The 27,351-nt window shown below is 40.7% G+C and overlaps 1 protein-coding gene across 1 annotated transcript in view; it reads left to right on the forward strand.

The window, feature by feature from the left end:
* Nucleotides 1-27,351, forward strand: part of DNAH7 (dynein axonemal heavy chain 7) — a 234,359-nt gene that overhangs the window by 205,724 nt on the left and 1,284 nt on the right. Inside the window, exons 59-64 of the mRNA XM_072740992.1 lie at nt 1,968-2,153; nt 3,690-3,827; nt 14,627-14,857; nt 17,835-17,987; nt 19,508-19,685; nt 23,781-23,884. Coding sequence (XP_072597093.1) covers nt 1,968-2,153; nt 3,690-3,827; nt 14,627-14,857; nt 17,835-17,987; nt 19,508-19,685; nt 23,781-23,884 — 990 coding nt within the window. The remainder of the gene's footprint in view (nt 1-1,967; nt 2,154-3,689; nt 3,828-14,626; nt 14,858-17,834; nt 17,988-19,507; nt 19,686-23,780; nt 23,885-27,351) is intronic.

The following is a 27,351-nucleotide window of genomic DNA, read 5'->3' on the forward strand; positions in this document are numbered from 1 at the left end:
TTTTGAAAATAATGTTTGACTAGAACTATTTGTTAGGGACACCTGGGGTCTCAGCAGTTGAGCATCTGCCTTCAGCTCAGGTCGTGATCCTGGGATCCTGGGATTGAGTCCTTCATCGGGCTCCTTGTGGGGAGCCTGCTTCTCCCTCTGCTGGATTTTTTCGATAAAATCTTTAAAAAAATAAAGAAGGGCATGAAAGGACAAAGATGATGATATAATCCAAAAGTAAAAAATTGCTATATTTTAAAGCATTGCTTTATTACCGTAAACAATAAGATATTGTAAAAAGACAAATGAAAATTGAAGAGATAGCTAAAATCTATCTGATTTAATAACTGCATAAAGAGATTTTAATAATAATAAAAAATATAATCATCCAAATGAAAATACATAGAAGAACAGAGAAGATAATTTAATAAGATAAATACAAGTGGTGAATAAACATTTTTACAATGTCAGTATCAAAAATAAACTTAAGATATGAAATGGTCAGTATGGTGACTAGAGTTAAAACTATATTGCATATTTGAAGGTGGCTGAGAATAGATCTTAAAAGTTCTCATCACAAGAAAAAATGTATAGTTATGTGTAATGACTAATGACTTGCTAAATAGACTTGTGTTCATTTCACAATACGTGCAAACATCAAATCTTTGTTACACATTTGAAACTAATGTTATATGTCAATTATATCTCAATTAAAAAATACATTTAAAAATTAAAAACAGGGGGGCTTGGCTGACTCAGTAGGCAAAGCACGTGACTCCAGATCTTGGGGTTGTAAGTTCAAGCTCCTGTTGGGTGTAGTGATGCTAAAAATTAAAATATATTTAAAAATATTTAAAAACAATGTTATTGTTTAACTGTCAATTTTTTCTCCTAAGTGAAAATGTGCAGTTCTGTTGAGAGCAACGAGAAATAGAATTCTCTGTATTGCTGGTGGCTGTTTAAGTATTTATGCTGATGATAAAAGTATGAACAGTATGAACAACCAATACTTTTGCACTCATAAACATTTAAAAATTCTTCAGACCAGAGAATATGATAAAAAGAAGCAAACTAAAAGGAAAGAATATTTCCACAAGTCTGAATAAAAAGGATAATTCATAAAACAGTGCATACAAATAAAGCCATTAACATTTTAATTGGGTTAAAAAATGAGTAGAAGACTAGTTCAGAGAACAAATGTTACTAAACACGAAAAAATTATGAACTTCACTGATACTGTAGGAATGCAAGTTAACACAATATTATCTTTGGTCAATCAAATTAGCAAAAATTTTAAAACTGATTCCTACAATTGCTACAGCCTTTAAAAAAAGCAATTTGGTGGGTCACCTGGGTGGCTCAGTCGGGTAAGTGTCCAACTCCCAAACTCTGTGTTTTTCCCCTTCCTCTATGTTCATTGGTTTTATTTCTTAAATTAAAATATTTTGAAAGAGTATTTCATGAAATGGTAAAAGGTATCCTATGAGACTTGGTGAAAAACTATACGCAGAACTGTTTTTATCTATATCACAATATTGTTTATATATCAAAATAGTGATTCCTATTGTCAAAATCCAGAGGGATATAAAAAAAGATGATGAAGGAAACTAACACTGATTATCTCTGAATTATAGGGGGTTTGTCTTGAATGTCAGTCAGCCACGCCAGGTTTTCACGGCTGGGATTCTGGTCTCACTCATTGTGTGTCTGGCACATAGTAGCTGATCCATTCGTGTTGGTTGAGTAGTGAGTGAGTCTGGGCCAAGGTAATAGATGACTTTTGCCCTCAGCATTGACAAATGACACAAGAAGACAACTCCGGAATTAGCAGAGAAGTATATAAAGGGAAATAGTGCTTAATGCCAATTTTGTAAGCCCAGTTGAATTTAATAATAGGAGCAAACAGGAAGCACAGCTCTGTAGGTAACACGCGACTGAGAACTCTCAGCCCGCAGAGTGACTTGGACCCTGGCTCCTAGGAACTGCCTTACGAAGCTCTGCAGTACATGACAGGTGAATGCAATTACGGAGGCAGGGTGACGGATGACTGGGACCGGCGCACGCTGCGCAGCATCCTGAACAAATTCTTCAACCCAGAACTAGTTCAAAACCCAGGCTACAAATTCGACTCCAGCGGCATCTACTTTGTTCCTCCTTCTGGTGATGTAAGTACGCCCTTCAAGAAAACTAAAAGCAAGGAAACTTGAAATTCCTCTGATAAAATGGTGATTTTTTTCCCCCTAGAGGCCCTGTTTTTTGGCTGACCATTGTGTGTCCTTTGTTCAGTCTTTGAGGAAGACAACAAACCTCATGCACAGATGTAGCTAGTGGTTTGCCATCTGCTGTAACGTGAGGACTATCAGAAACCATCAATCCACCACTCACCCAAGGATAGCTTCCTAGTGACCCAAACTTCTATCATGAGTTTATTCCTTTGGCAAAAAGACATTGTCCCCAGTTAAAGTGGAAATACACGTGGGAAGGGTTACAAAATAATATCAACAATAACCATTAACAGCAAGGTCATGCTTACTTATTTACAAAGCTGTACAGGTACTCGTCTCACTAGAGCATCAGGGTAACAGTGGTATTAGCATTCTGTCCTGTTGACGAATGAGAAAGCACATTCACTAGAGTTGAAGGACTTGCCCAAGGCCACACAGGTAGGAAGGGGAAGAGAGTTCCAGAACCATCCTACTGCAAGAGTCCGTTTCCTTCTGCTACTTTTTCTAGGCCTGCCCTCATGGAAGATGCGGTGTCCGCCTTCAGATTATCACACAGTAGACTTCCAGGGACCCCCAGGACAGTTGAATTGGCTCTCATTTTATTCCTAGAAGTCAAAAGGGCACATGTTGAAAGTTAAACGTAGGACCATATGCAAAGAGCCACATTCTATAACCCCATCATCCATTAGGACTAATGCTGGCTGAGAGCAGATGTCAATAGAGATGAAGAGAAAATCCATCCCCGGGCCTAGGTCACTAAATGAGTGGAGCGAGTCAACATGCGGGGCCATGAGTGTCAAGATTTCCAGGGACGAATTGTCAAGTGAGAAAAAAGGCAAGATGAAGTCAGGGATATGGAACATAACTCATTTTGAAAAACCATCTCTGACACCCCCCCCCCCACCATATATGTATATGAGTATTTGTACGATTATATGAGCATGAAGAAAGGCTTGTAACTTTGACAGAGTCCACGTAAATAAAAATATAGAATGTGTGTGTGCGTGCGTAAAAAGAAATGTTAATGGTGATTATCTCAGGATAATAATCATTCAGGTGATATTTGCTTTTCTGAATTACGTAGATTTATCACAAGAGTAAACAAAAAAAATCAGAGTAAAGAGAAAAAGAATTGTTGCAATAAATTAAGAACAAATCATCAGCAAATATGGTGCTGAATAATTCCCCCAGAAAAAATTTTCTAAAGGAGATGGCAGGGATATTCCTTTCTCCCTTTTAAAATCCATGCCAGTTGGATGGAACGTTTTCTTTCTCTTCCTAAATGTGTCCTTTTTTATTGTTGTTGTTTTTTCTTTTTAAACTTTGGCCCAGGCTGAAAGACAGTGAAAGCACCCAGTGTCCAGTTTCATAGGCTCATCCACTCAATAACTTGAGTATTGAAAATCATCTCTTCTCAGAAAGTTCTAGGGGATAATTGATTTCTAACTTCCCGACCCTTTGTTACTCATCTTGCAGCACAAAAGCTACATCGAATACACAAAGACTCTGCCGCTGAACCCCGCCACGGAGATCTTCGGGATGAATGCCAATGCAGATATCACTAAAGATCAGTCAGAAACTCAACTGCTGTTCGACAACATTCTTCTCACCCAGGTATGGATCCGTGCAGGAACCAGCTCCCGAGGCTGGAGGGGACGCTGCCCCCGCAGCATGTGCCCATCTCTTACAGTGGAGAAGCATTTCAAGGAAAGGACAAAAATTCCCATGTGCCTTATATATGGGTGTAAACATTAAGCACATGAACATGTGGTTTTGGTTGGCTGCTTCTTTTTTTTTTTTTAATCAGTGTTTTGGTTGAGAAAGAATCTTTGAGTATCGTTCAGCTGCTGGGAGTTCCATTTTGCCTCTCATAAAGATACCATGCCCAAGTGCATTATATCCTTTCTTTTCCTTCCAAGTTTTTTTTTTTAAGATTTTATTTATTTATTCATGAGAGACACACACACACACAGAGGCAGAGACACAGGCAGAGGGAAAGCAGGCTCCATGCAGGGAGCCCGACGTGGGACTCGATCCTGGGACCCCAGGATCACGCCCTGGGATGAAGGCAGACGCTCAACCACTGAGCCTCCCTGGCGTCCTCCTTCCAAGTTTTTATTTCAATTCCAGTTATATAACGTATAGTGTAGTATCGGTTTCAGGAGTAGAATTTAGTGATTCATCACTTGCATGTCATACCCAGAGCTCATCATACGCACCCTCCTTGCGGTGGTGGCTGGGTGGCCCAGTAGGTTGAGTGTCCAACTCTTGGTTTCGGCTCAGGTCCAGATCTCGGGGTCCCGGGATTGAGCCCTGCACCAGGCTCCATGCTCATTGCAGAGTCTGCTGAGATTCTCTCTCCCTATGCCTGTATCCCCCCAGCTTGCACTGTCTCTCTCTTCCTTTCTCTCTCTACCTCTCTCTATCTCTCTCTCTCAAATAAATAAAATCTTTAAAAAATAAAAGTGCCCTCCTTAACAGCCGTCACCCATTTACTCCATGCCCCTACCCACTGCCCCTCCAGCAACCCTTAGTTTGTCTCTGTAGTGAGGCGTCTCTTACAGTTTGCCTCTCTCTCTTTGTCTTAATTTTCTTTTTCCCTTCTCTTCCCATAAGTTCATCTGTATTGTTTTATAAAATTCCACAAATGAGTGAAATCATATGGTGTTTATCTCTCTCTGACTTATGTCACTTAGCATAGTATCCTCTAGTTCCATCCATGACATTGCAAATGTCAAGATTTCACTCTGATGGCCAAGGAACAATCCGTTGTGCGTGTGTGCGTGTCCACCACCTCTTTATCCACTGGTCACTCGACGGACACTTGTGCTCCTTCCATAGTTTGGCCTTCGTCGGTGATGCTGCCCTAAACATCAGAGCGCATGTGCCCTGTGACTCTGTACTTTGCTCTACTTAGGTAGATGCCGATTAGTGCCGTCACTAGAGCATAGGGCAGCCCTATTCCTAACTTTCTGAGGAGCCTCCATGCTGTTTTCCAGAGTGGCCGCCCCAGTTCGCGTTCCCACCAACAGCACCAGAGGGGTCCCCTTTCCCCTCATCCTCACCAACATCTCTTGTTCCCTGTGTTGTTAGCTTTAGCCATTCAGACAGGTGTGAGGCGGCATCACATCATAGGTTTGATTTGCATTTCCCTAACAATGAGTGATGGCAAGCGTCTTGTCATGCGTCAGTTGGCCATATGGACGTCCTCTTGGGAAAAATGTCTATTGATGTCCTCTGGCCATATCTTAACTGGATCATTTGTGTTTTGGCTGTTGAATCTGATACATTCTTTACAGATTTCAGATCCTACTCTTTTTAAAATTTTTTAAAAAACATTTTATTTATTTATTCATGAGAGACACAGAGAGAGAGAGAGGGAGAGAGGCAGAGACACAGGCAGAGGGAGAAGCAGGCTCCATGCAGGGAGCCCGACGCGGGACTCAATCCCGGGTCTCCAGGATCACACCCTGAGCTGAAGGCAGGCACTCAACTGCTGAGCCACCCAGGGATCCCTCAGATCCTACTCTTGATCAGATTGGTCAAGATTTGCAAATATGCTCTCTTATTTCATAGGCAGCCTTTTGGTTTGGTTGATTGTTTTCTTTACTATGCAGAAGCTTTTTATCTTGAAGAAGTCTGAATAGTTTATTTTTGTTTTTGTTTCCCTTGTCTCAGGTGACATGTCCAGTAAGAGGTTTCTATTGCCAAGGTCAAAGGGGTTGCTGCCTGTGTTCTCCTCTAGCACTTTATGGTTTCCTGTCTCTCCTTTAGGTCTTCCAACCATTTCGAATTTCTTTTTGTATATAGTGTAAGTGGTTTCCTTCTTCTGCATGTTGTCCATTTCTCCCAACACCATTTGCTGAAGGAATTGTCATTTTTCTGTTGGATATTCTTTCCTGCTTTGTAGAAGATTAGTTGACCATATGGCTGTGGGTCCGTTTCTGGGCTTTCTCTTCTGTTCCATGGATCTATGTGTGTGTTTTTGTGCCGGTACCACACTGTCTTGTTGATTACAGCTTTGACAGGCAGGAATTATCATGCCTGTCCTTTGCTTTTCAACATTACTGTGGCTATTCAGGACCTTTTCTGGTTCCATACAAATTTAGGATTGTTTGTTCTAGCTCTTTGAAAAATGTTAGTGGCATTTTGATTGGGGTTGCATTGAATGAATGGATTGTTTTGGGTAATACAGACATTTTAACAACATTTGTTCTTCCAATCTATGAGCATGGAGTGTTTTTCCTTTTCTCTGTATCATCTTCAATTTCCTTCATAAATGTTATAGTTTTCAGAGTACAGATCTTTTACCTTTTGGGGTAGGTTTAATCAGAGCTCTCGGATGGTTTTTGGTGCCATTGTAAATGGGATGGATTCCTTGATTTCTCTTCCTGCTGTTTCATTATGGTGTATAGGAATGCAACAGACTTCTGCACGTTGATTTTATCTCCTGCAACTTTGCTGAATTCATGTATCAGTTCTAGCAGTGTTTTGGTGGAGTCTTTCAGTTTTTCTACATAGAGCATCATGTCTATGCAAACTGAAAGTTTGGCTTCTTTCTTGGTGATTTTTTAAATTTCTTTTTGTTGTCTGATTGCTGAGGGTAGGACTTCCAGCACTATGTTGAACAACAGTGGAGAGAGTGGACATCCCTCTCTTGTTCCTGACTTTAGGGGAAAAGCTCTCCGTTTTTCCCCACCGAGGATGATAATATGGGTCTTTTGTAGATGGCCTTTATGATGTTGAGGTATGTTCCTTCTACCCCTACTTTCTTGAGAGCTTTTCACGAAAGGATAATGTTATTTTGTCAGATGATTTTTCTGCATCTATTGAGAAGATCATATGGTTCTTATCCTTTCTTTTATTAATGTGGTATCACGTTGATTCATTTGTGAATATTGAACCATCCTTGCAGCCTAGGAATAAATCCCACTTGATTATGGTGAACAATTCTTTTAATGTGCTGTGGGGTTTGATTTCCTAGTATCTTGTTGAGAATTTTTGCATCCATGTTCATCAGGGATGTTGGTCTATAATTCTCCCTTTTCAAAACAGATTATTTATTTTAGAGAGAGACAAAACATGGGGGGGGGCAGAAGGACTCTCAATCAGGCTTCACACTGAGCGTGTAGACCCAAACACAGCTCAGTCTCACGATCCTGAGATAATGACCTGAGCCAAAATCAAGAGTCAGATGCTAAACCAACTGAGCCACCCAGGTGCCCCTGTAATTCTCTTCTTTTAGTGGGGTCTCTGTCTGGTTTTGGGATCAAGATGATGCTGGCTTCATAGAATGAGTTTGGACATTTTTCTTCCATTTCTTTTTTTGGAGCAATTTGAGAATAGGTGTTAACTCTTCTTTACATCTTTGGTAGAATTCCCTGGGAAGCCATCTGCCCTGGAATCTTGCTTCCTGGGAGATATTTGATTACTGCTTCAATTTCTTTGCTGGTTATGGGTCTGTTGAAATTTTCTCTTTCTTCCTGTTTCAGTTTTGTTATATTTTTCTAGGAATTTATCCATTTCTTCCAGATTTCCCAATTTGTTGGCAAATAATTGCTGATAATATCTTCTCACAATTGTTTGTTTTTCTGCAAATTGGTTATGATCTCTCCTCTCTCATTTGTGATTATTTATTTGAGTTCTTTCTCTTTTCTTTTTGATAAGGCTTGCTAGGGGTTTATCAATTTTGTTAATTCTTTCAAAGAGTCAACTTCTAGTTTCATTGATCTGTTCTGGATTTTTTATATTTCTGTATGATTTATTTCTGCTCTAATTTTTATTATATCCATTATTCCGATAGTTTTAAGCTTTGATATTCTTTTTCCAACTCCTTTAGATGTAAGGTTAGGTTGTGTATTTCAGACTTTTGTTTCTTCTTGAGGTGGGCCTGTCTTGCTATATACTGCCCTCTTAGGACTGCCTTTATGCTTTCATTTACATTTGCTTCTATGTATTTTTTTAATAATAAATTTATTTTTTATTGATGTTCAATTTGCCAACATACAGAATAACACCCAGTGCTCATTCCATCAAGTGCCCCCCTCAGTGCCCATCACCCATTCACCTTCACCTCCCCCCTCATAGCTCAGGGGCAGAGCATTTGACTGCTTCTATGTATTTTTAAAGTTTCTTCTTTAATTTCCTGGTTAACCCATTCATTCCTTAGTAGGATGTTCTTTGACCTCCATGTATTTGTGGTCATTCCAAATTTTTTCTTGCGGTGGCTTCAAGTTTCATGGTGTTGTGATCTGATAATATGCATGGTATGATCTCAATCTTTTTGTCCTGGTTGAGGCCTAATTTGTGACTTAGTGTGTGATCTATTCTGGAGAAGGTCCCATGTGCACTTGAAAAGAATGTATATTCTGTTGCTTCAGGATGAAATGTTCTGTCTATATCTGTTAAGTCCATCTGTTCCAGTGTGTCATTCAAAGCCCTGTTTCCTTGCTGATCTGCTTGGATGATCTGTCCATTGCTGTGAGTGGGGTGTTTAAGTCCCCTATTATTATTATATGATAATGAGATTCTTTATGTTTTTTTATTTTTTATTTTTATTTATTTATGATAGGCACACAGTGAGAGAGAGAGGCAGAGACATAGGCAGAGGGAGAAGCGGGCTCCATGCACCGGGAGCCCGACGTGGGATTCAATCCCGGGTCTCCAGGATCGCGCCCTGGGCCAAAGGCAGGTGCTAAACCGCTGCGCCACCCAGGGATCCCGAGATTCTTTATGTTTGTTATTAATTGATTTTTATATATTTGGGTGCTCCCAAGTTGGGGGCATAAATATTTACAATTGTTTGATTTTCTTGTTGGTTAGACCCCTTTATTATGAGTGCCTTTCTACATCTCTTGGTAGTCCTTGGTTTAAAATTTAGTTTATCTGATATAAGTATGGCTCCTCCAGCTTTCTTCTGATGACCATTAGCACGATAAGTGGTTCTCTATCCCTGTACTTTCTTTTTTTTTTTTTTTAAGATTTTATTTATTTATTCAAATAGAGACACAGACATAGGCAGAGAGAGAAGCAGGCTCCATGTGGGGAGTCCAATGTGTGACTTGATCGCAGGACCCTGACATCACGACCTGAGCCAAAGGCAGACGCTCAACCCCTGAGCCACCGAGGTTGCCCCCCTATCCTCTCACTTTAAATCTTCAGGTGTCTTTGGGCCTAAAATGAGTCTCTTCAGGGGTGCCTGGATGGCTCAGCAGTTAAACGTCTGCCTTTGGCTCAGGGTATGATCCTGGAGTCCTGGGATCAAGTCCCATATCAGGCTCCCTGCAGGGAATCTGTTTCTCCTTCTGCTTGTGTCTCTGCCTCTCTCTGTGTGTGTCTCCTAGGAATAAATAAATAAAATCTTTAAAATAAAATAAAATAAAATGGTCTCTTCTAAGTAGCATATTGATGGGTCTTGTTTTTTTTAATCCGTTCTGATACTCTTTGTCATTTGATTGGAGCATTGAGTTCATTTATACTCAGTAATTATTGATAGATATCAATTTAGTGCCATTGTATTACCTGTAAATTTGCTGTTCTTATAGATTGTCTCTGTTCCTTTCTGGGCTTTGTTACTTTGGATCTCCCTTTCTGCTCAAAGGGTCCCCTATAATATTTCTTACAGGAGAGTTTAGTGTTCGTGAGCTGCTTTAGTGTTTGCTTGTGTCAGGCATTCTTTATCTTTCCTTCTATTCTGAATGACAATCTTGCTGGATAAAGTATTCATGGATGCATATTTTTTCCACTTAGCGGTTGAATATGTATCATGCTGCTAACTTCCGGCCTGCCAGGTCTCTGTGGACAGTTCTGCTAATCATATGTGTCTACCCTTGTAGATTAAGGACTCGTCTCTAGCTGCTTTTAGAATTCTTTTTATCTTTGTATTTGGCAAGTTTCACTGTGCTATGTCTTGGTGTTGACCTGTCCTTGTTGATTTTGCAGGGAGTACTCTGTGCCTCTTCGACTTGAATGCCTGCTTCCTTCCCCAGATTAGGGAAGTTCTCAGTGATAATTTGCTCAAACAAACCTTCTGCCCTCTTTTCCCTGTTCTCCTTTCTCAGGGACTCCTGTGAGATAGATGTTGTTGTGCTTTCTGGAATCAGCGAGTTCCATAAGGCTATACTCATGATCGGATAGTTCTCTTTCCCTATTCTTTTCAGCTTCATTGTTTTCCATAATTTTATCTTCTGTATCACCTAGTCATTCCTCTGCTCCTTCCATCCTCGCTGTGATTACATCCAGTCAGTTCTGCATCTCAGTTACAGCAATTTTATATTTCAGCCTGACTAGTTTTTAGGTCTTTTATCTCTGCAGCCAGGGTTTCTCTGGTGTCTTCTATGCTTCTTTCAAGCCCAGCCAGTGTTCCTATGACTGTGGTTTTAAATTCTTGTTCCGTTGTATTGCTGATATCTGTTTTGAGCAAATCCCTGGCTGTGATTTATTCTTGGTCTTTCTTAGGGAGAGAAGTCCATCATCTTATCCTTGTGTCTAGGCTTGTGTGTTCTGTGTGTTCTGACCGTAATACTGTATTAAGCAGGAGTCACACACTGTCCAGGGCCTGGTGCTTCAGGAAGTGTTTCTGGTGTGTGCTGTGTGTGCCCTGCTGCCGTGTTTTGGCTGCCCTTTCCCAGAGGTCAGTCCTCTGCAGAGTTCCTCCTTACTTGCAATGGGGAGTGTTTAGACTTTTAATTAGGTGTGCTTTGATTTGTTAAGATAAGCTGATTAAAAAAAGAAAAAAACCTGATCCAAGGAAAAGAAAAGGAACCAAAAAGCTCCCAAAGAAACAAACAAACAAAAAAACATAAGCCTGATTCCAAAGGAAAAGAAAGGGAAGAAAAGGAAGCCTGATCCAAAAAAAAAGAGAATAGGAAATGAAAAAACAAACAAAAACCTATAAAGACCTTATTCCAAAGGGAAAAAAAAAAAAGAGCAATAAAGCCCGGTCCTATTTCCACAGAACAGGGATTCTTTGGTGGCTCAATCAGTTGAGCATCTGACTCTTGGCTTACGTGCTGGTCATGATTTCAGGACCCTGAGATTGAGCCCAAAGTCAGGCTCCTTGCTCATGCAGAGTCTGCTTGAGATTCTTTCGTCCCCCCTCTCCCTTCCCCTCTGCTCCACCCCCACTCTTGTGCATGCTCACAATCTCTCTCTTTCCCATACATACATACATAAATAATCAATAATCAAGCAATCAATTTCCACCAGAACTGAAGCTGACACTTTGGAACATTGTGTGATCAGTAGACTTGGTACACACAGGGGGCCTGTGTTGGTGCTCCCAGGGAGAGGCCTGCTGGCTGACTCCCAGTCACACCTACCTTGGTAAAGATGCACCTGCAGGGCGCAGGTGGGTGGTGTTGGTGTAAGCAGCTCCAGCCTCCACTGAGGGTGCCATTTGCTCACTGAAGTCCAACTGTTATGGTGGTGGGAGGTGGGGAGATGGCATCATCTTGCTGTCTCCTCTGCAGGGAGGGGATCTCGTGCCTGCAGCTGCTCAGGAAGCCTTCACAGAAAAGTGAACAGTTTCCCTCCTTGTGCCCCAGGCGTTGTCAAATCCTTGCCCTCAAGCTGTCTGTGCCCAGGTGATGCCACAATTCTCCTGTGTTTTCTCTCTGGCATGCAGCTGGGATTCAAAACTCCAAATTTTAAAGGGCTCTGCATGGTGCAGACCCCTCCTCCCCTGCAGAGGAGAGCCTCCCTGTGCTGGGCCTGGTGCTATTTTGTCCCAGAAAGGCAGTTGCATGGCCACACGGGTGTTTACAGTGAAGGACAATGAAAAGCAGCAACCAGGCTGTCTGCCCTCGGTGTGGGCTTCTGTCCCTTGCTAACGAGTGACCGCTCATGGGCACCAGGTGGGCCTTGCGTCCTTGGACAGGCAGTAGCCCCTCTTCCCCATGCACTCCAAGAAGGGGCACATTCTCTCCCAGCGAGAGCATCATACCTTATGTCCCTTTTTAATTCCTTAAAAATGAGAGACTATCAGAGATACTGGGAAAGAGGTTTGATGCCAGAGTTCACTCTCAAATTTTTTCTGTTCTCATACTAAGTCAACAACCACCTTTAAAATGACTTATCAAAAATAAATAAATAAATAAATAAATTGAAAAAATGACTTATCTTTTACGAATATTCCAGAACATTTAATCTAGGTTACGTAGCAAGTTTTTTTCACATCAGTATTTTATCACATAACCTAATATTTAAAGAATACAATGGCAATCGTATAAAATGTATAAAGATGTTGAAGAGAAAAGTACAGTTGACACTTTGCAGGTGGCCGTTCTGTTTGTGAGCGCACAAATGTGACGGCGTGTCTAAGGCACTGGAGTCCAGCATGCCATGGGCACAGGTTAGTATATTTGAATGAAAAATATTTCATCTTCTTTTCTATTAAGAGATCTTCTCTTGCACTGTCCCTTTGGCACATGTGTTCCACTGTTGGCTTTTTTTTTCCTTTCATTTTTGAAAGCAAAGTAGTCCAAACGGCAAGCATTCCCTTAGTCATTAAAATTTCAGTAAGAATGCTTATTTGGCCAAGTGAGTTATCCCTTGAACTTAACTCTCGCCGATCTTTTTACTTCTATGGAATCTCAGAGCAATAATGATAATGGTTAGTCCTTACCCAGTACTGACTGTGCGCTAGCGCTGTTTGAGCGCTTCGTGTGTGACAGTGTGATGCACGTAGCAATCCCGAGGTAGGGGCTCATTATTCCCACTCTGCAGCTAGAAAACAGACACGGAATGATGAAGTAGCTTGCTTAAGGTCAGCTGGTATAATTTCAAGCCAGGCCTGAAAGCCAAGTAGCCCGACTCCCACTAGTTTGGCTCCAGAATCTGTGCTCTTGAACCATACACTTTCTGGATCCTAAAGATGGGAGAGAACCCAGAAGGACAGATAACAAGAGATGTTGGGGGCAGGGGGGCTCAGTGACCTGGATTAGGAGGACAGTGTGGTGGGCTCTTCTTGGTGGAAAGTCCCTGGAACTCCGGGCTCTGGTCTACCATAAGATGACATTTTCTAATAAGGGAGAAAGGAGGAAGACTTATTTTTACATCCACTTTTACATATATTAATACCACTAAAATCAGTCACTGCCTGAGTGCAAAAGTATAGACCCAGACATGAATAAGTAGATCTTTGGGAATATTAGACACATGCGATACACTGGTCTGACAACAAGACATTTAGAGTGTCTTTTGGCTTCATTTAAAGTCGATGGGCTGTGCCACGTTATAGAATACATAAAGCAGTGGGTTCATTCCAACAGAAAACGACTCAGAACCAAACAAGTCTAAATACACATGGGGTATCTTCTCAGTATGTAATTAAACGGCCTCTTTCAGGATCCTCGAACTCAGACTGGCAAGTGCAATATGATAATGGGTAGGCAGGAGCTCAAAGCTTCGACCCTGGGTTTGTCACAATCCAGAGGCAGAGACCAGAACAGCAGTCTGGAGAGCAGGCTAACCATGACAAGACTTGCATTGTGTATTTAAAGTATCTCTAAGAATTAGAACGGGGAAAAACATTAGAACAAGAAATATATTGGCATTGGGAATGTCACCTTCATAGAGCTCTTTTGCTTATGCCGAAGTGTCAGGAAAGAAACCAGGAAATGCAAAATCTGAAATAAGACTAAACACAATTTCCTAGGACTGGAAAAATATGAGATATATTCATTTACATTCTAATTGTGCTTGTTTTCTCTCAACGTGGACACACACACACACACACACACACACACTCATATATTGTGAGGATTTAAATGGTTTTCTGAAAAGAATATAGATTCATTTACGCCCTGCCACTATAAGCATAAAAAATAAAAATTGAAATGAAATTCCCCTTCCTTTCTTTCGGTGTGAGTCACTAAAGTCTGCCTTTCTCCATAACTCTTCCAACTGCTTAGAGGAGAGGAGCTTATTTTCTTTGCCCTCCTGGTTCAAGGACAAAACTATATCTCTGCTCTTGGCACCAGCAGGCACCGGAGCTGTTGGCAACTATATTTTGTGACAAACTTTCTCAAAGCAAGATCAAATTCCGCCCTCCTGCGTGTTACTGTCCATCCGTCCTCAGCCACCCCACCAACGTAAATGCTTTTTCTTCCTTCTGTTCACAGCATCCACTCCCTCTCTACCCGGGAAGCGCACAGTGCAGCTTCTTTGCTTCCTCCAGACCCTCGTTTGCCTGTGAACATCATGCACACTCTTTTCCTCCTCCCTAACAGTGTCTTCCTCCTGAATCTCAGCTCCCCCTGCCTGTTTTCATCACTTCAATAACTCTTGCGTGGAGAAGAATCATCAGTTAAATAGCAGAGTTGCACTCATAGAGTTTACCTTAGGAGTTTTCCTATGCAGCGATGCCTACACCTTTATGAGGATTTCTGATTTTTAGTTTGAATTCTTTTCAGTCTCGTTCAGCAGATGCTGGTGCAAAATCATCAGATGAAGTGGTATATGAGGTTGCTGGTGACATCCTGGGTAAACTTCCAAACAACTTTGATGTTGAGGCGGCAATGAGGCGGTACCCAACAACCTACACTCAGAGCATGAACACTGTGCTTGTCCAAGAGATGGGACGGTTCAATAAGCTGTTGCAGACCATAAGGGAATCATGCATCAACATTCAAAAAGCAATCAAGGTAAGGGGAGATATACCCAAAAAAAGAATCATCGCAATAAAATTATCATTCATTTTACTCAGCAAATATTTACTGGGGGGAGATTGTGTGCAAGCATTGTTCTTCATTCTGGGGATAGAAGCAAAATGCCTGTCCTTAAAGAACATATAGAACTTTGGGGATGGCAGTTAATAAGTGGGTGATGAAGTATGGGGTATGTTAGATAGCATAGTTTGCTAGATAGGATACATGCTACAAAAACACAAAGGACTAAGAGAGACAAAGCCTCTGCCTTCATAGAACTTAAGTTTTAAAGATTTATTTATTTGAGAGAAAGAGAGAAAAAGAGTGTGCGGGGTGTGGAGGGGGAGCAGAAGGAGACGGGGGAAAAATGTAAGCAGACTCTGCACTGAACCTGACTGAGGGCTTGATCTCATGACCCTGAGATCCTGACCTGGGCAGAAACCAAGAGTTGGACATCTTACCAACTGTGCCACCCAGGTGCCTTCTCCCACTTTAAAAAATAATAACATTTAATTAATTAATTAATAGAAAATAATAGCATTCATTCATTCATTCATTCATTCATTCATTCATTCATTCATGAGAAGGGAGAGAGGGAATGGCAAGGAGGGCCAGAGGGAGAGAGAGAATCCCAAGCAGGCTCCATCCCTAGCACAGAGCCAGAAGCTGGGCTCCATCTCATGACCCTGAGATCATAATCTGAGCTGAAATCAAGAATTGGATGCTTCACCTACTAAGCCACCCAGGCACCTCCATAAACCTTAAGTTTTATTTTTATTTTTTTTTAATTTTTATTTATTTATGATAGGCACACAGTGAGAGAGAGAGGCAGAGACATAGGCAGAGGGAGAAGCAGGCTCCATGCACCGGGAGCCCGACATGGGATTCGATCCAGGGTCTCCAGGATCGCGCCCTGGGCCAAAGGCAGGCGCTAAACCGCTGCGCCACCCAGGGATCCCAAACCTTAAGTTTTAATAAGGGAGACACAAATTTAAAAATAGGCATTAATTTTGATAAATGGTAAGTTCTGTGGGAAAAAAATAATACAGGAGAAGAAGGTAGAGTGATGGGTGGAAAACTCGTTCAGTCGTTTTGTGTCAGATGACTTTGGGGAGCTGACCGTTGAGTGGAGGCCTGAACTTAAGGGCAAACCATGGAACATTTGGGCAGAGGATATAGCAAGTGCAAAGGCCATGAGAACAAGTGCGGCCTGGTCTGGGAACGCAGTAAGGAAGGCTCTTGTGCCTGGAGTCAAGTGAGCATGAGGGAAACTGTAGGACAGAGAGAAAAGCCACAGACTCGTAATGGCCCTGTTGGCCATGGTTAAGATCATGAATTGTATTCTAAAGGGTAAGAGGGGAGCTCTTCAGAACAGTGTAAGTAAGGAAGTTAAATAATCTCTCTTACATATTTAAAATTTCACTCTGACCGCTGTAGGAAGGGCTGTAGGGGAACAAGAGTGCAGGCAGGGAGCGATTATGCTACTTGAAGTAGCCCAGCTGAGTTGCTTTCTTACAGTAGCGTTGGAGGTGGACAAAAGTGGTTAACTAGGAGTTATTGTCAAAAGAGGAGACTACCAGGCTGGTTGTGGTATCATCCGGTTGGGCTGTTTGGCTAAGCAGCATGGAGGATCATGTGTTTCTCCTTGACCTGCTTCGTCCTATGTCCTTCCTGGAAGAGAAAGACCTGGCTTCCAGTGTCCTCAGGGAGCTCAGCATCCCATGTGCATTCATTCACTTAATTCCTGACTTCAGGATGGTTATGTGACCCCAGCAGAGCCTGGTATCCCTCCTGGGATTTCTTCATTTTCCCTTCCAGGTTTCACTCGAGGTAGGCAATGTGCAGATTTATGGGAGAAGTCCCCAAAATCTGTTTTTGAAACCCAATTTCAATAACCCTTTTCATTTAGCACCACTTTCTGCTCATTTTCATCTAGGGCCGTCAATTCCAAACACTCCTGCATATTTTGCAGTGATATCTAGTTGCTTCTTAGCTTTCTCCTCTGCTAGTTTAGGATCAGGTTATCATCTCCTGGCTTCTAACATCACCTGCCAGCAGGCCAAAACTGTGTTGTCATTTTGCCTTTCCCTATCTTTTCCACATTTATGGGCTTATGCCCTTAAAATACAAATGCTTTATCACTATTCTTTTAAGAAGGCAAGACAGAGATGTATTAGTTAATTCATTTAATAGAGCAGTAAACCAAGTTAGACTGTGATTTAATAACTAGTGAGTAGCTAAGTATTAAGCTTTTCCAGGGTCGGCAAAAGGGTGAAGTCAAAAGGTACAAACTTCCTGTTATAAAAGCCATGAGGATGTAATGTACAGCAGAATGACTTTGGTTAATAATAGTGTATTGCAAATTTGCAAGTAGTTGAGAATGAATCTTAAAATTTCTCCTCACAAGAAAAAATACTGTAACTGTGTATGGTGACAGATGTTGACTAGACTACTGTGATCATTTTGCAATATATCCAAATATTAAATCATCGTGTTGCATATATGAAACTGATACAGTTGAAACTTGAACAACATGGGTATTAGGGGCACTGACCTCCATATAGTCAAAAACCCACACTTAACTCCTGACATCTCAAAAACTTACTACTAATAGCCTACTGTTGATTGGAAGCCTTGTATATAATAGTCAATTAACACATAATTCATATGTTATATGTATTATATATTGTATTCTTACAGTACCTGTCTCTGAAATTTTTCAGTATTTCCAGGTTACTTAGTTCAACTGTGAGTTAAATCTCAAAAGAATTTTCAATGTAGTTTTTGAAAAAGAAAATCCACATGAACCAGTGCAGTCCAAACTATAATTAGTCCTTAACTAATTATGAAAAAGGTATTTAAGAACCAGTGCAGTCCAAACTATAATTAGTCCTTAACTAATTATGAAAAAGGTATTTAAGAGAGGGTTGTCCAAAATCAATATTATGTTAACCGAAGGTTAACTGTATTTCAGGGGCTTGTGGTGATGTCTACAGATCTTGAAGAAGTGGTTAGCAGCATTCTGAATGTCAAAATTCCAGGAATGTGGATGGGTAAATCATACCCAAGCCTTAAACCACTTGGGAGCTATGTAAATGATTTCCTTTCAAGACTAAAGTTCTTGCAGGTGAGTTCATCTAAATGATCACGTATTGTTTCCTTTGATTTCATTTTCTTCATCAGGATGCCTAAGTGATGAGTATTACTCTCTAGTTTTTCTGTGCATCCCACCACTCAGTATTGCGTATAATTTGTGTAACTGTTAACACTCAACTGTCAAAATACTAGTATTGGAAATAGAATCTCTGTATGTTCCTTTAGGAGCAAGTGTTTATGTTCAGTAAACTTAGACACTCAAGTTAGTGACACTTAAAGGAAAGAACCGGCTATGTTGACTTTTCCATTAAATGCTAAGCATTACAATGGATTCCTAGAGCAGAGCACCTTAGAAAACCAGGCAAGCTAGTAGCAAGGAGTCTTCTCTCTTCCTCGTCCAGTACTCTTCCAGGTCATGAAGTCACTCGACTGCTGTTCAAGTCCAAGACAATACTAATCTCAATGACTAATTGCCTTGGAAATGTGGAGTGAGCAGAAGCCTGTCTCCTAATTATCTGGCAGTACTAGTGCTTAACTATGTTATTACTTGTATTCATCAGAAGTATTAATTTCCTACATACTGCATCAAAAACTGCCTGTGAGAAAATTTCTGCAGGGATAAAATGACTCAACACAGGCCTTCTGTTATACTAGAGTTGATACTAAAAGATTAAGATTGTTCTTGAAAGATGAAGGCTCTACTTTGGACTCCAACAGGGGAAAGTTCTTCAAATTCATTTGGCTTCTATACTATACTATTTAAAGTCAGTACTCAATTAGCTTATTAAGGTATGATATAAATAGAATCATGTGGATATCTTGATATTTATAAAAATTTGAAGTTCTCACTACCTTGTTTCTTTTGGAAGTTCATTGTGTAATAATGTATTTCCATATGTTGGATTCCATTGTATTTTGGTAAAGTAGGTGGGAGAACCTCCAAGGAATATTCTACTGGGCACTAATGATAGAAAAAAATTGGGAAAAATAGCCCAATCCCAGATGTTATAGGATCTATCCTATCCAATCATGTAACATGATATATTGTGCAACAATGTATATTGTATGGAGCTTTTTTGGAAGGAACCACTGGGGATGGATAAAGACATTTACTTCTGGGGATCCCTGGGTGGCGCAGTGGTTTGGCGCCTGCCTTTGGCCCAGGGCACGATCCTGGAGACCCAGGATCGAATCCCACATCAGGCTCCCGGTGCATGGAGCCTGCTTCTCCCTCTGCCTGTGTCTCTGCCTCTCTCTCTCTCTCTCTATCATGAATAATAATAATAAAAAAAGACATTTACTTCTGTATTAACCCACACTGTGATACCCTAGCTGGTAGAGGGGCTATGAAACTGAAGTCAGAACAAACACTGAATAATATCTTTTTAAAAATCTTGACAGTATAGCTTTTTATTCCTCTTAGTGTTAGCTCCTCTATTAGTCTACCTAAAAGATGATAGGGGAAGTTTGGGGGGATAAATTTTATTAAGCAGTGTTGTATTCAAAGTTGAAATGCTCTAGCCTTAGAACACATGTGCTTTGCCACTGTAGCAATGGTATGAGGTGGGCCCTCCTCCAGTCTTCTGGCTTTCTGGCTTCTTCTTCACACAAGCCTTCCTGACCGGTGCCCAGCAGAACTATGCCAGGAAATACACCATCCCCATTGATCTCCTTGGGTTTGACTATGAAGTGATGGAAGACAAAGAGTATAAGTATGCTCCAGAAGATGGTGAGTGCGGTGAGAGAATGAGTTGGGGGTATACAGGTACGGAACAGACCTAACAGTCTTGCTTATTTCGCTCAGGTGTTAAGGAGCGAAACGATCGTGTTTTAATGATCATGTGTGTTACTATCACGTAGTTGAGGGAAAGGAATTCCTATCTACATGCAACATACTTTACAATCTGTCATCTTAAAAAACAAATCAACAACGAATTCTGTCCTCACATCCACATCCCCTCAGCTACTGCCCCATGTCTCTCTCCCTTTTGTTGCAGATTTCTCCAAAGAATTGTCTTCACATGTCTTCAGGTTCTCACTTCCTAGTTCCCATCTACCTCTCATCCTTTCCAATCAACTGATGCTCTTCACTTAGGAGTTAGTAATGACTTCCATATCGACAAATCTCATGAATTCAGTCTTCATCTTAAACCCTCAGTGGTTTTTACCAGCTGACAATGCTCTCCTTCTAGGGCCATCCTTCTCCCTTTGTTTCTTTCACTGGACACCATTCATGCTTCCGTGCTAGGTTTTCTTCCTCTAAAACTTGGAGTTTCCAAGGACTTAATCCTCGGACTGTTGCTCTTTTCTTACACTCTTATTCGTAACACACTCAGAATGGTTATATCGTCGAATGCCCGAAGGGCATGTAACTAACTGCTAAGTTGTTTAGTTTATTGTTCCTTCAATTATATCAGCCTTTAAAACAATACATTCTCCGTACAGCTCACTATAATACATGCTGTAAAAGATACCAATAAATAGATGTTTATTGAAATAATAAAAGTCAAAATATAGATTAGCAGTATACTGAGAAGGATAAATAATTTGGTTCAAACTAAGTATTTAGGAAGTGGGGAAAGGAGTATTTAAATTGGGTAAAAGGAAATCAGAGGAGGGGTATGGAGTTGCTCTGTACGCCTGCTAGGTTCTAGAAACTGCCCAGCCCTTCACATGTAATCTTCACAATAACCCTAGGCAGATACTGCAAATACCGCCACCCCCCCCCATTATACACAGGTGGAAACTAAGGCTCAGGAAAGTTAACTAACCTGCCCAACGTCTCACAGCCAGCAATGGGCAGAGTTGACCAAACCCCACGCCATCTGGCTCTTATGCTTCACTACCTGCTTTCTCTAAGGCCTGCTGAGTATTTTTGTAAAAGTACAAGTTTGAAGACATTATCACATTTCTCAAGGAAAGTTTCTTAAAGAAGCTGTGGTTGATTCTTACATTATTATGGTAAAAGGCAGGGAAGATGGCATTTGGATTGAAGGTTAGGTAGTATTGATATACCTCAGAATTAAGGTTTTTGAACTCAGCTAAAAAAAATCGAATCTATAAAAGTATTGCCTGAAGTTTATAAACTAGTTAATATTTAAGATCAAACTACTGAATTGCCAATCGTTGGCATTTCTTTCTATGGTGATTTACTAATTTAACCTACATCTGCTTTCATCCAAGGTCTACACATATTAAAATCCAAAATTATCTTAAAAACAGTGGAGCAGGGATAAAGTATAACTTAAAGATCAATAAGAACCATTTAGTGTTCCAAGATTATGCAGTAAAGAGTAGCCATCAGTTCTTTAGGAAAAGTCCCAAGGAACAACTTTTTCATGTGACCCTCATGGGAGGAACCCAGAATCCACCTGGGAAAGCTTGGGCTAGACTACTTTTTCCCCGCCGTTATCTCTACCATTCCATTGGCCTGTTTCCTTTGTATACACTTTAGTGTGTGCCTGTTTCTGGATTCTGGGGCTCCCAAAGAAGTCAGCTTTATTTACCTAAGATTAAATTACTTGATGAAACAGGTCACTCTTAAAGGACTCGTAAACTGACCACAATGTCGCTGTAAATCCGCATAGATTTGGAATCCTACATTCTAGCTGTACTTGCTAAGATTCCTCTTACCTGAATTATTAGTACTAATGGGGGCCTCAGAGCCCCCAGTGAGGGGCATTACACAGCAGGGAGGCAGAGAATGGTGAAGAGCTGACACCATTTGCTGACCACACCTCGCAGACCACCGCGTGTGACTCGGAGCAGCAGCAGCTCTGAACCGAGACCCAGTTAATACCTACCTGTCCTTTTAGATCTTGTGTCTTCCACGTGGCCTGTATTGACCATCAGAAAGAAAAACATGTTTATAGATCCCCATATTTCCTATACAATTGTTGCTGGGTTGGAGATTTTATCCTTATTGCCAGTTTCCTTAAATGTTGGAAAGAACTCTTTACTTTCTCTGACATTTTCTTCCCCAGTGGAGGAATAGATAATCTGGTTGGTTAGAACCAGTGATTTACTGGGCTAGCTTGCAGGGTGTGAAAGGGCTCTCCGGGACCTGGCTGTAGTCCTCTAGTTCCCTATTCCCATCTATTATTGCGGCTGCCCCGCAGGCCTTAGATCTGGCTGGAAACATTAGTCCGTAGGACTCGGTATCCCTCCCTCAGGCCGGTCCACCTCCAACATTGCTCCAGGCCCAGGGTGCACCTTGCAATTCAGTTTTACCAGAGTAATACTTGAACAGCTACTGGACAAGTGCTTTGCCAGTTAGTAAAACTGATTATTTTATTCCAGCGATTCTTTCCATCAGTTAAAACCTAGAGAGGAGAGGGGCGCCTGGGTGGCTCAGTGGCTGAGCGTCTGCCTTTGGCTCATGTCGCGATCCCGGGGTCCTGGGATCGGGTCCCACATCGGGCTCCCTGCAGGGAGCCTACTTCTCCCTCTACCTATGTCTGCATCTCTCTATCTCTCATGAATAAATAAAATCTTTAAAAAAAACAAAACAAAACAACAAACCCCAGAGAGGAGAAAGTCTTCCCATTACCCCCACCCCTACCTGCCAACATCTATCACTGGATTATTCACATGTGGCATTTAAAATTAAACTATAATTAAATTTAAAATTCAGGGATGCCTGGGTGGCTCGGTTGGTTAAGGGGCTGCCTTTGGCTCAGATCATGATCCTGGGATCGAGCCCCACAGCGGGCTCCCTGCTCAGCAGGGAGTCTGCTTCTCCCTCTGCCCCTCACCCCATTTGTGCTCTTTCTCACGAACGAATAAATAAAATCTTTTAAAAACATTTAAAATTCAGCCCCTCGGTCACACTCACCATGTTTCAGGTCTCTAATAGGCAGTGGCTACCATATTGGGAAGCACAGATACAGAATATTTCTATCAGTACACAGAGTCCTACTGGACAGCACGGCCCATGTGGGTTTTTATATACTACTTGACAAAGTGCTTTTGCAAGTATTAGCTGATTTGATTCTAACACCTCTACAAGGTAGACAAAGTAGGCATTGTTTTACCAAAGTTTTCCAGTTGTTCTCAGAGGACCAAACAGGTCTAAAGTCAGATGACTTGCTCAGGGTCACACAGAGTATTAGGAGCTAAGACCTAGGTCTTTCTAAGTTCCACACTGCTTCTCTTCGCGTCTGTGCAACCCTTACAGTGAATGTCTTCGTGGGCCTATACCTATATTCGATTCCCGAGGCTTTCTACAGAAGGACAGAGCACCGATCAGAGTTGCAGTGATTTCCAAATTTGTGTTCTCCTTCCGTGGGTAGTGTATGACATTACATTCCGGGGCGGGGAGGTTTATTCATGTATTCTCTCCAGACTAAGGAGAGATCTGGGAGTGAGAATAAATTCTAGAAGGGGAAGAGAGAATTACCTTTCATGACATTCAAGATCTGCGGAAGAGTATTTTCTTTACATGCTGCCTAGAAGCCACTGGATCCCTACAGCTACATTAAGAACTTTTCTTGCAGCTTTCATGGCCCCTGACATTATGATCACTGGGCAACTAAACATATAAATCTGATACCCTTCACCTAAACTGAGAACTTCCCACAGACTAAAATTCCATTTCTCTTTTATCTTCCACATCTAATCTTACTATTGAATTAACTAGGCAAAGCCTAGATAGGCTTATGTATGTTAAGACGAAGCACTCAGAATACTGCTTTTATTTTAGAACAAGTCGAGGCTGCAGTCGACCTAGGTATCATCTGCAGAGCACTCACAGGAATTTCAGATTCAGAATTTGATCAATATGCATGTTTAAACCGTTGTATTAACCTGCTTCTTTTGTATTTAGGGGTTTTCATTCATGGATTATTTCTGGATGGAGCTTCCTGGAATAGAAAGATCAAGAAACTTGCAGAATCACATCCCAAAATGCTTTATGATACGATGCCTGTGGTTAGTATTTGATCTGTGGAAGCGATCGGGGTACTACACACACACACACACACACACACTCTAATACATACCGTCAATTCTCATTCACAGCACTTCTGTTTTATCAATTTCCTCCTGAGCACTGAATTAGCCAATACTGAACCACAGCTCCTAGGAGAAATATAAGATTAAGTTTCCACGATCCTCTGCTCACATTACGGTTAACTGATCAACACATAATCTTGTTTTATGTTTCTTTTTTTTTTTTTTTTTTTTTTTTTTTAATTTTTTTTATTTATTTATGATAGTCACAGAGAGAGAGAGAGGCAGAGACACAGGCGGAGGGAGAAGCAGGCTCCATGCACCGGGAGCCTGATGTGGGATTCGATCCCGGGTCTCCAGGATCGCGCCCTGGGCCAAAGGCAGGCGCCAAACCGCTGCGCCACCCAGGGATCCCATTGTTTTATGTTTCATTTAAAAATGCCTTACTTTTGATTAATGAACATCGAACCTCATGGATGGCTCTGCAACTCTTGCCAGAACGAACCCTATAGTATTTTCTCCCTAAGACTCATCACAGCCTTCGCGCACTCAGGAACACTAGATAGCACCTGAGCACTACACTTAGGAGCCGTTTTAAACAGGGAACCCACTAACAACAACAACAACAAAATGCCCAAAACTTGATATTAAATAACTCATCAAAAATAAATAAATAAATAAATAAATAAATAAATAAATAAATAAATAACTCATCAAAAGGAAATGTGCTTACATTTATTTGTAGGAGGTGAAATAGAAAAGCGGAATGTGACCAGGTTCAACCTCAGCTGGGAATCGTGCTTGTTTGGTGACTCACATTTTTTGAGGCTCTGAACATGCTATAAAGGACCATAAAAGCAGGTTTGCAAATACAGAATCCAGGAAGAATGAGAATTGACTGTATCTATGTATCCATATATGCATACATAACACAAAAATTGTATTTCTTAAAAAAAATTACATTTCTTACATATACCTTGACCTAAAAATGATGCTTATAGAGATTGCTCTATGAAAACCATCCACATAAAAGCTTCTGTTTCCTAGGAACCTATCTTCAGCATGGGCCAGCTAACCCATGGAAGATACGGTTTCCATCTGTTACTGCATCATGAGGAAATGACTAGATAGATTTCCACACACTTGGAAAGGCCAGTCTGGGATGGTGTGATGAAAATAGGCTGTGGATTTACATGTACTGTGGGACACTGGGAGCAGCTCAGACGAACAGAAATCCTAACAGGTACACTGAGGGATCAGCCAAGAGCCAGTTGCAAGAAACCTGCCCTATATGCTAAGATACTATGTACGGACAGAGTTTTAAATAGGAGATCCAAATTCAAAGTCACAGGGCAATCGTTTACGATTTTAGGAGTTGATTGGGATAGAACTTCTATTACATGGAAACTCTTTTAAGGTAGATTGCAATGAATACAAAGGGATTTATAAGTGGATGATTCTCTTGAAGTCAGTGAAAAGAATTCTCATTAAGAAAATGTGTTCTTGGCTAAAATGAAATACACTCAGCTTAAGTATTGTTGAGTCCGTATATGTAACTATGTCTGAAAAACTGCTTTATGGATTCCACAGTAATGGGGGAGAAACACAGCCTAACATCCCTATTAACTCCTTCATACAATTTATTTTGACCTGAGAAACCTAAAAGAGGGCTTTGAACAGCAGGGCTGTCAAGCCATTATCCCCTCAAGAACTGTTATTAGTTGAAAAAGAATTTCAATTAGATTTTAAAACAAAACACTATTTCATCATTATGATCACAGTTTGCTCTTCACTCTCATATTCAGAACAACTTGTCCATTTTTTTTTTTTTTTTTTTTTTTAGATTGGTTAGGTTTAACAGTGCTTAATACTTTAGGAACTTGGCTAATGACTTTCTAAAAATAAAATGGGTTTACTGTAGTTATAAAGGAAAGCAACTAGGTTATAAAGAGCACAATATATGTAATAGCCCCCTTTAAAATAGTCACCTAAAATGGGGAGGTGACCTAAGTTCTGAAATCACTGACAAAAATCCTTTCAGATTTTTTGAGATTGGCCTTTATTAAATACATACAGTGACATGATTATCAATGGTGGTGGTTCTCTTTAAAAGTATGTATGATTTTGTTGCTTTTTAAAATGTAAACAGTGAAAAAATCATCCCCAGAAAAGTATGGTGAAGAGGTGAAGAATACATGGATAACATTATTTTTTCTCATTTTTCTAAAAGCACCAAAAATGCCTATGAATAAACTTACCCAAGGAGGTGAAAGACCTGTACTGTGAAAACTATAACCCATGGATGAGAGAAATTGAAAACAACACAAAGATATTCTATACTCATGGATCAGAAGAATTAATAGTTAAAATGTCCGTACGACCCAAAGTGACCTATAGATTTTATGTAATCCCTATCAAAATACCAACAGCTTTGTTCACGGAACTAGAACAAATAGCAAAATTTGTATGGAACCATACAACATCCTGAATACCAAAGCAATCCTGAGAAAAAAGAACAAAGCTGAAGAGATCACAATTCCAGATTGTGAGGTATACACAAAGCCACCTAATCAAAATAGTGTGGTACTGGCACAAAGACACACAGATCAACTGAACAGAATAGAGAACCCAGGAATAAACCCAAACTTACATGACTAATTAATCTACCATGAAGGAGGCAAGAACATCCAATGGGGAAAAGACAGTGTCTTCAACAAATGGTGCTGGTTAAACTGGACAGCTTACATGCAAAAGAATGAAACCGGATCATTTTCTTACACCATACACAAAAATAAATTCAAAATGGATTGAAGACCAAAATACAGGACCTGAAACCATAAAATGCCTAAAAGAAAACATAGGCAGTAATCTTGTTAGCATTGGGTTTAGCACCATTTTTCTAGATAGGTCTCCTGAGGCAAGGGAAACAAACTATTGGGACTGCAATAAAATAAAAAGGTTTTGCATAAAACCATCAACCAACACAAAAAGGCAACCTATTGAATGGGGGGGGGGGATATTTGCAAACGATTCTATCCAATAAGGGGCTAATATCCAAAGTGTATAAAGAACATATAACTCAAGAGCAAATAACCAATTAAATTGGAAAACTGCTCAGGTCCTCTGCCCAAGACCACCTACACATGGTAAACAGAAACATGAAAAGATGCTCTCACTGATCATTGTGGAAATGCAAAGGAAAACCACAGAGGGTATCACCTGACACCTGTCCAAATTGCTAGAATAAAAAACAAAAAACAAAAAACAAAACAAGAAATAGCAAGTGTTGGCGAGGATGTGGAGAAAACGGACCCCTCATGCACTGTTGGTGGGAATGCAAAGTGATGCAGCCACTGTGCAAAACAGTATGGAGGCTCCTCAAAAATTTAAAAATAGAAATACCCTGTGATCCAGTAATTCCACTCCTGGGTATTTACTCAAAGATA

This window comes from Vulpes vulpes, chromosome 16 (genome assembly GCF_048418805.1).
Source record: "Vulpes vulpes isolate BD-2025 chromosome 16, VulVul3, whole genome shotgun sequence".
NCBI lineage: Eukaryota > Metazoa > Chordata > Mammalia > Carnivora > Canidae > Vulpes > Vulpes vulpes.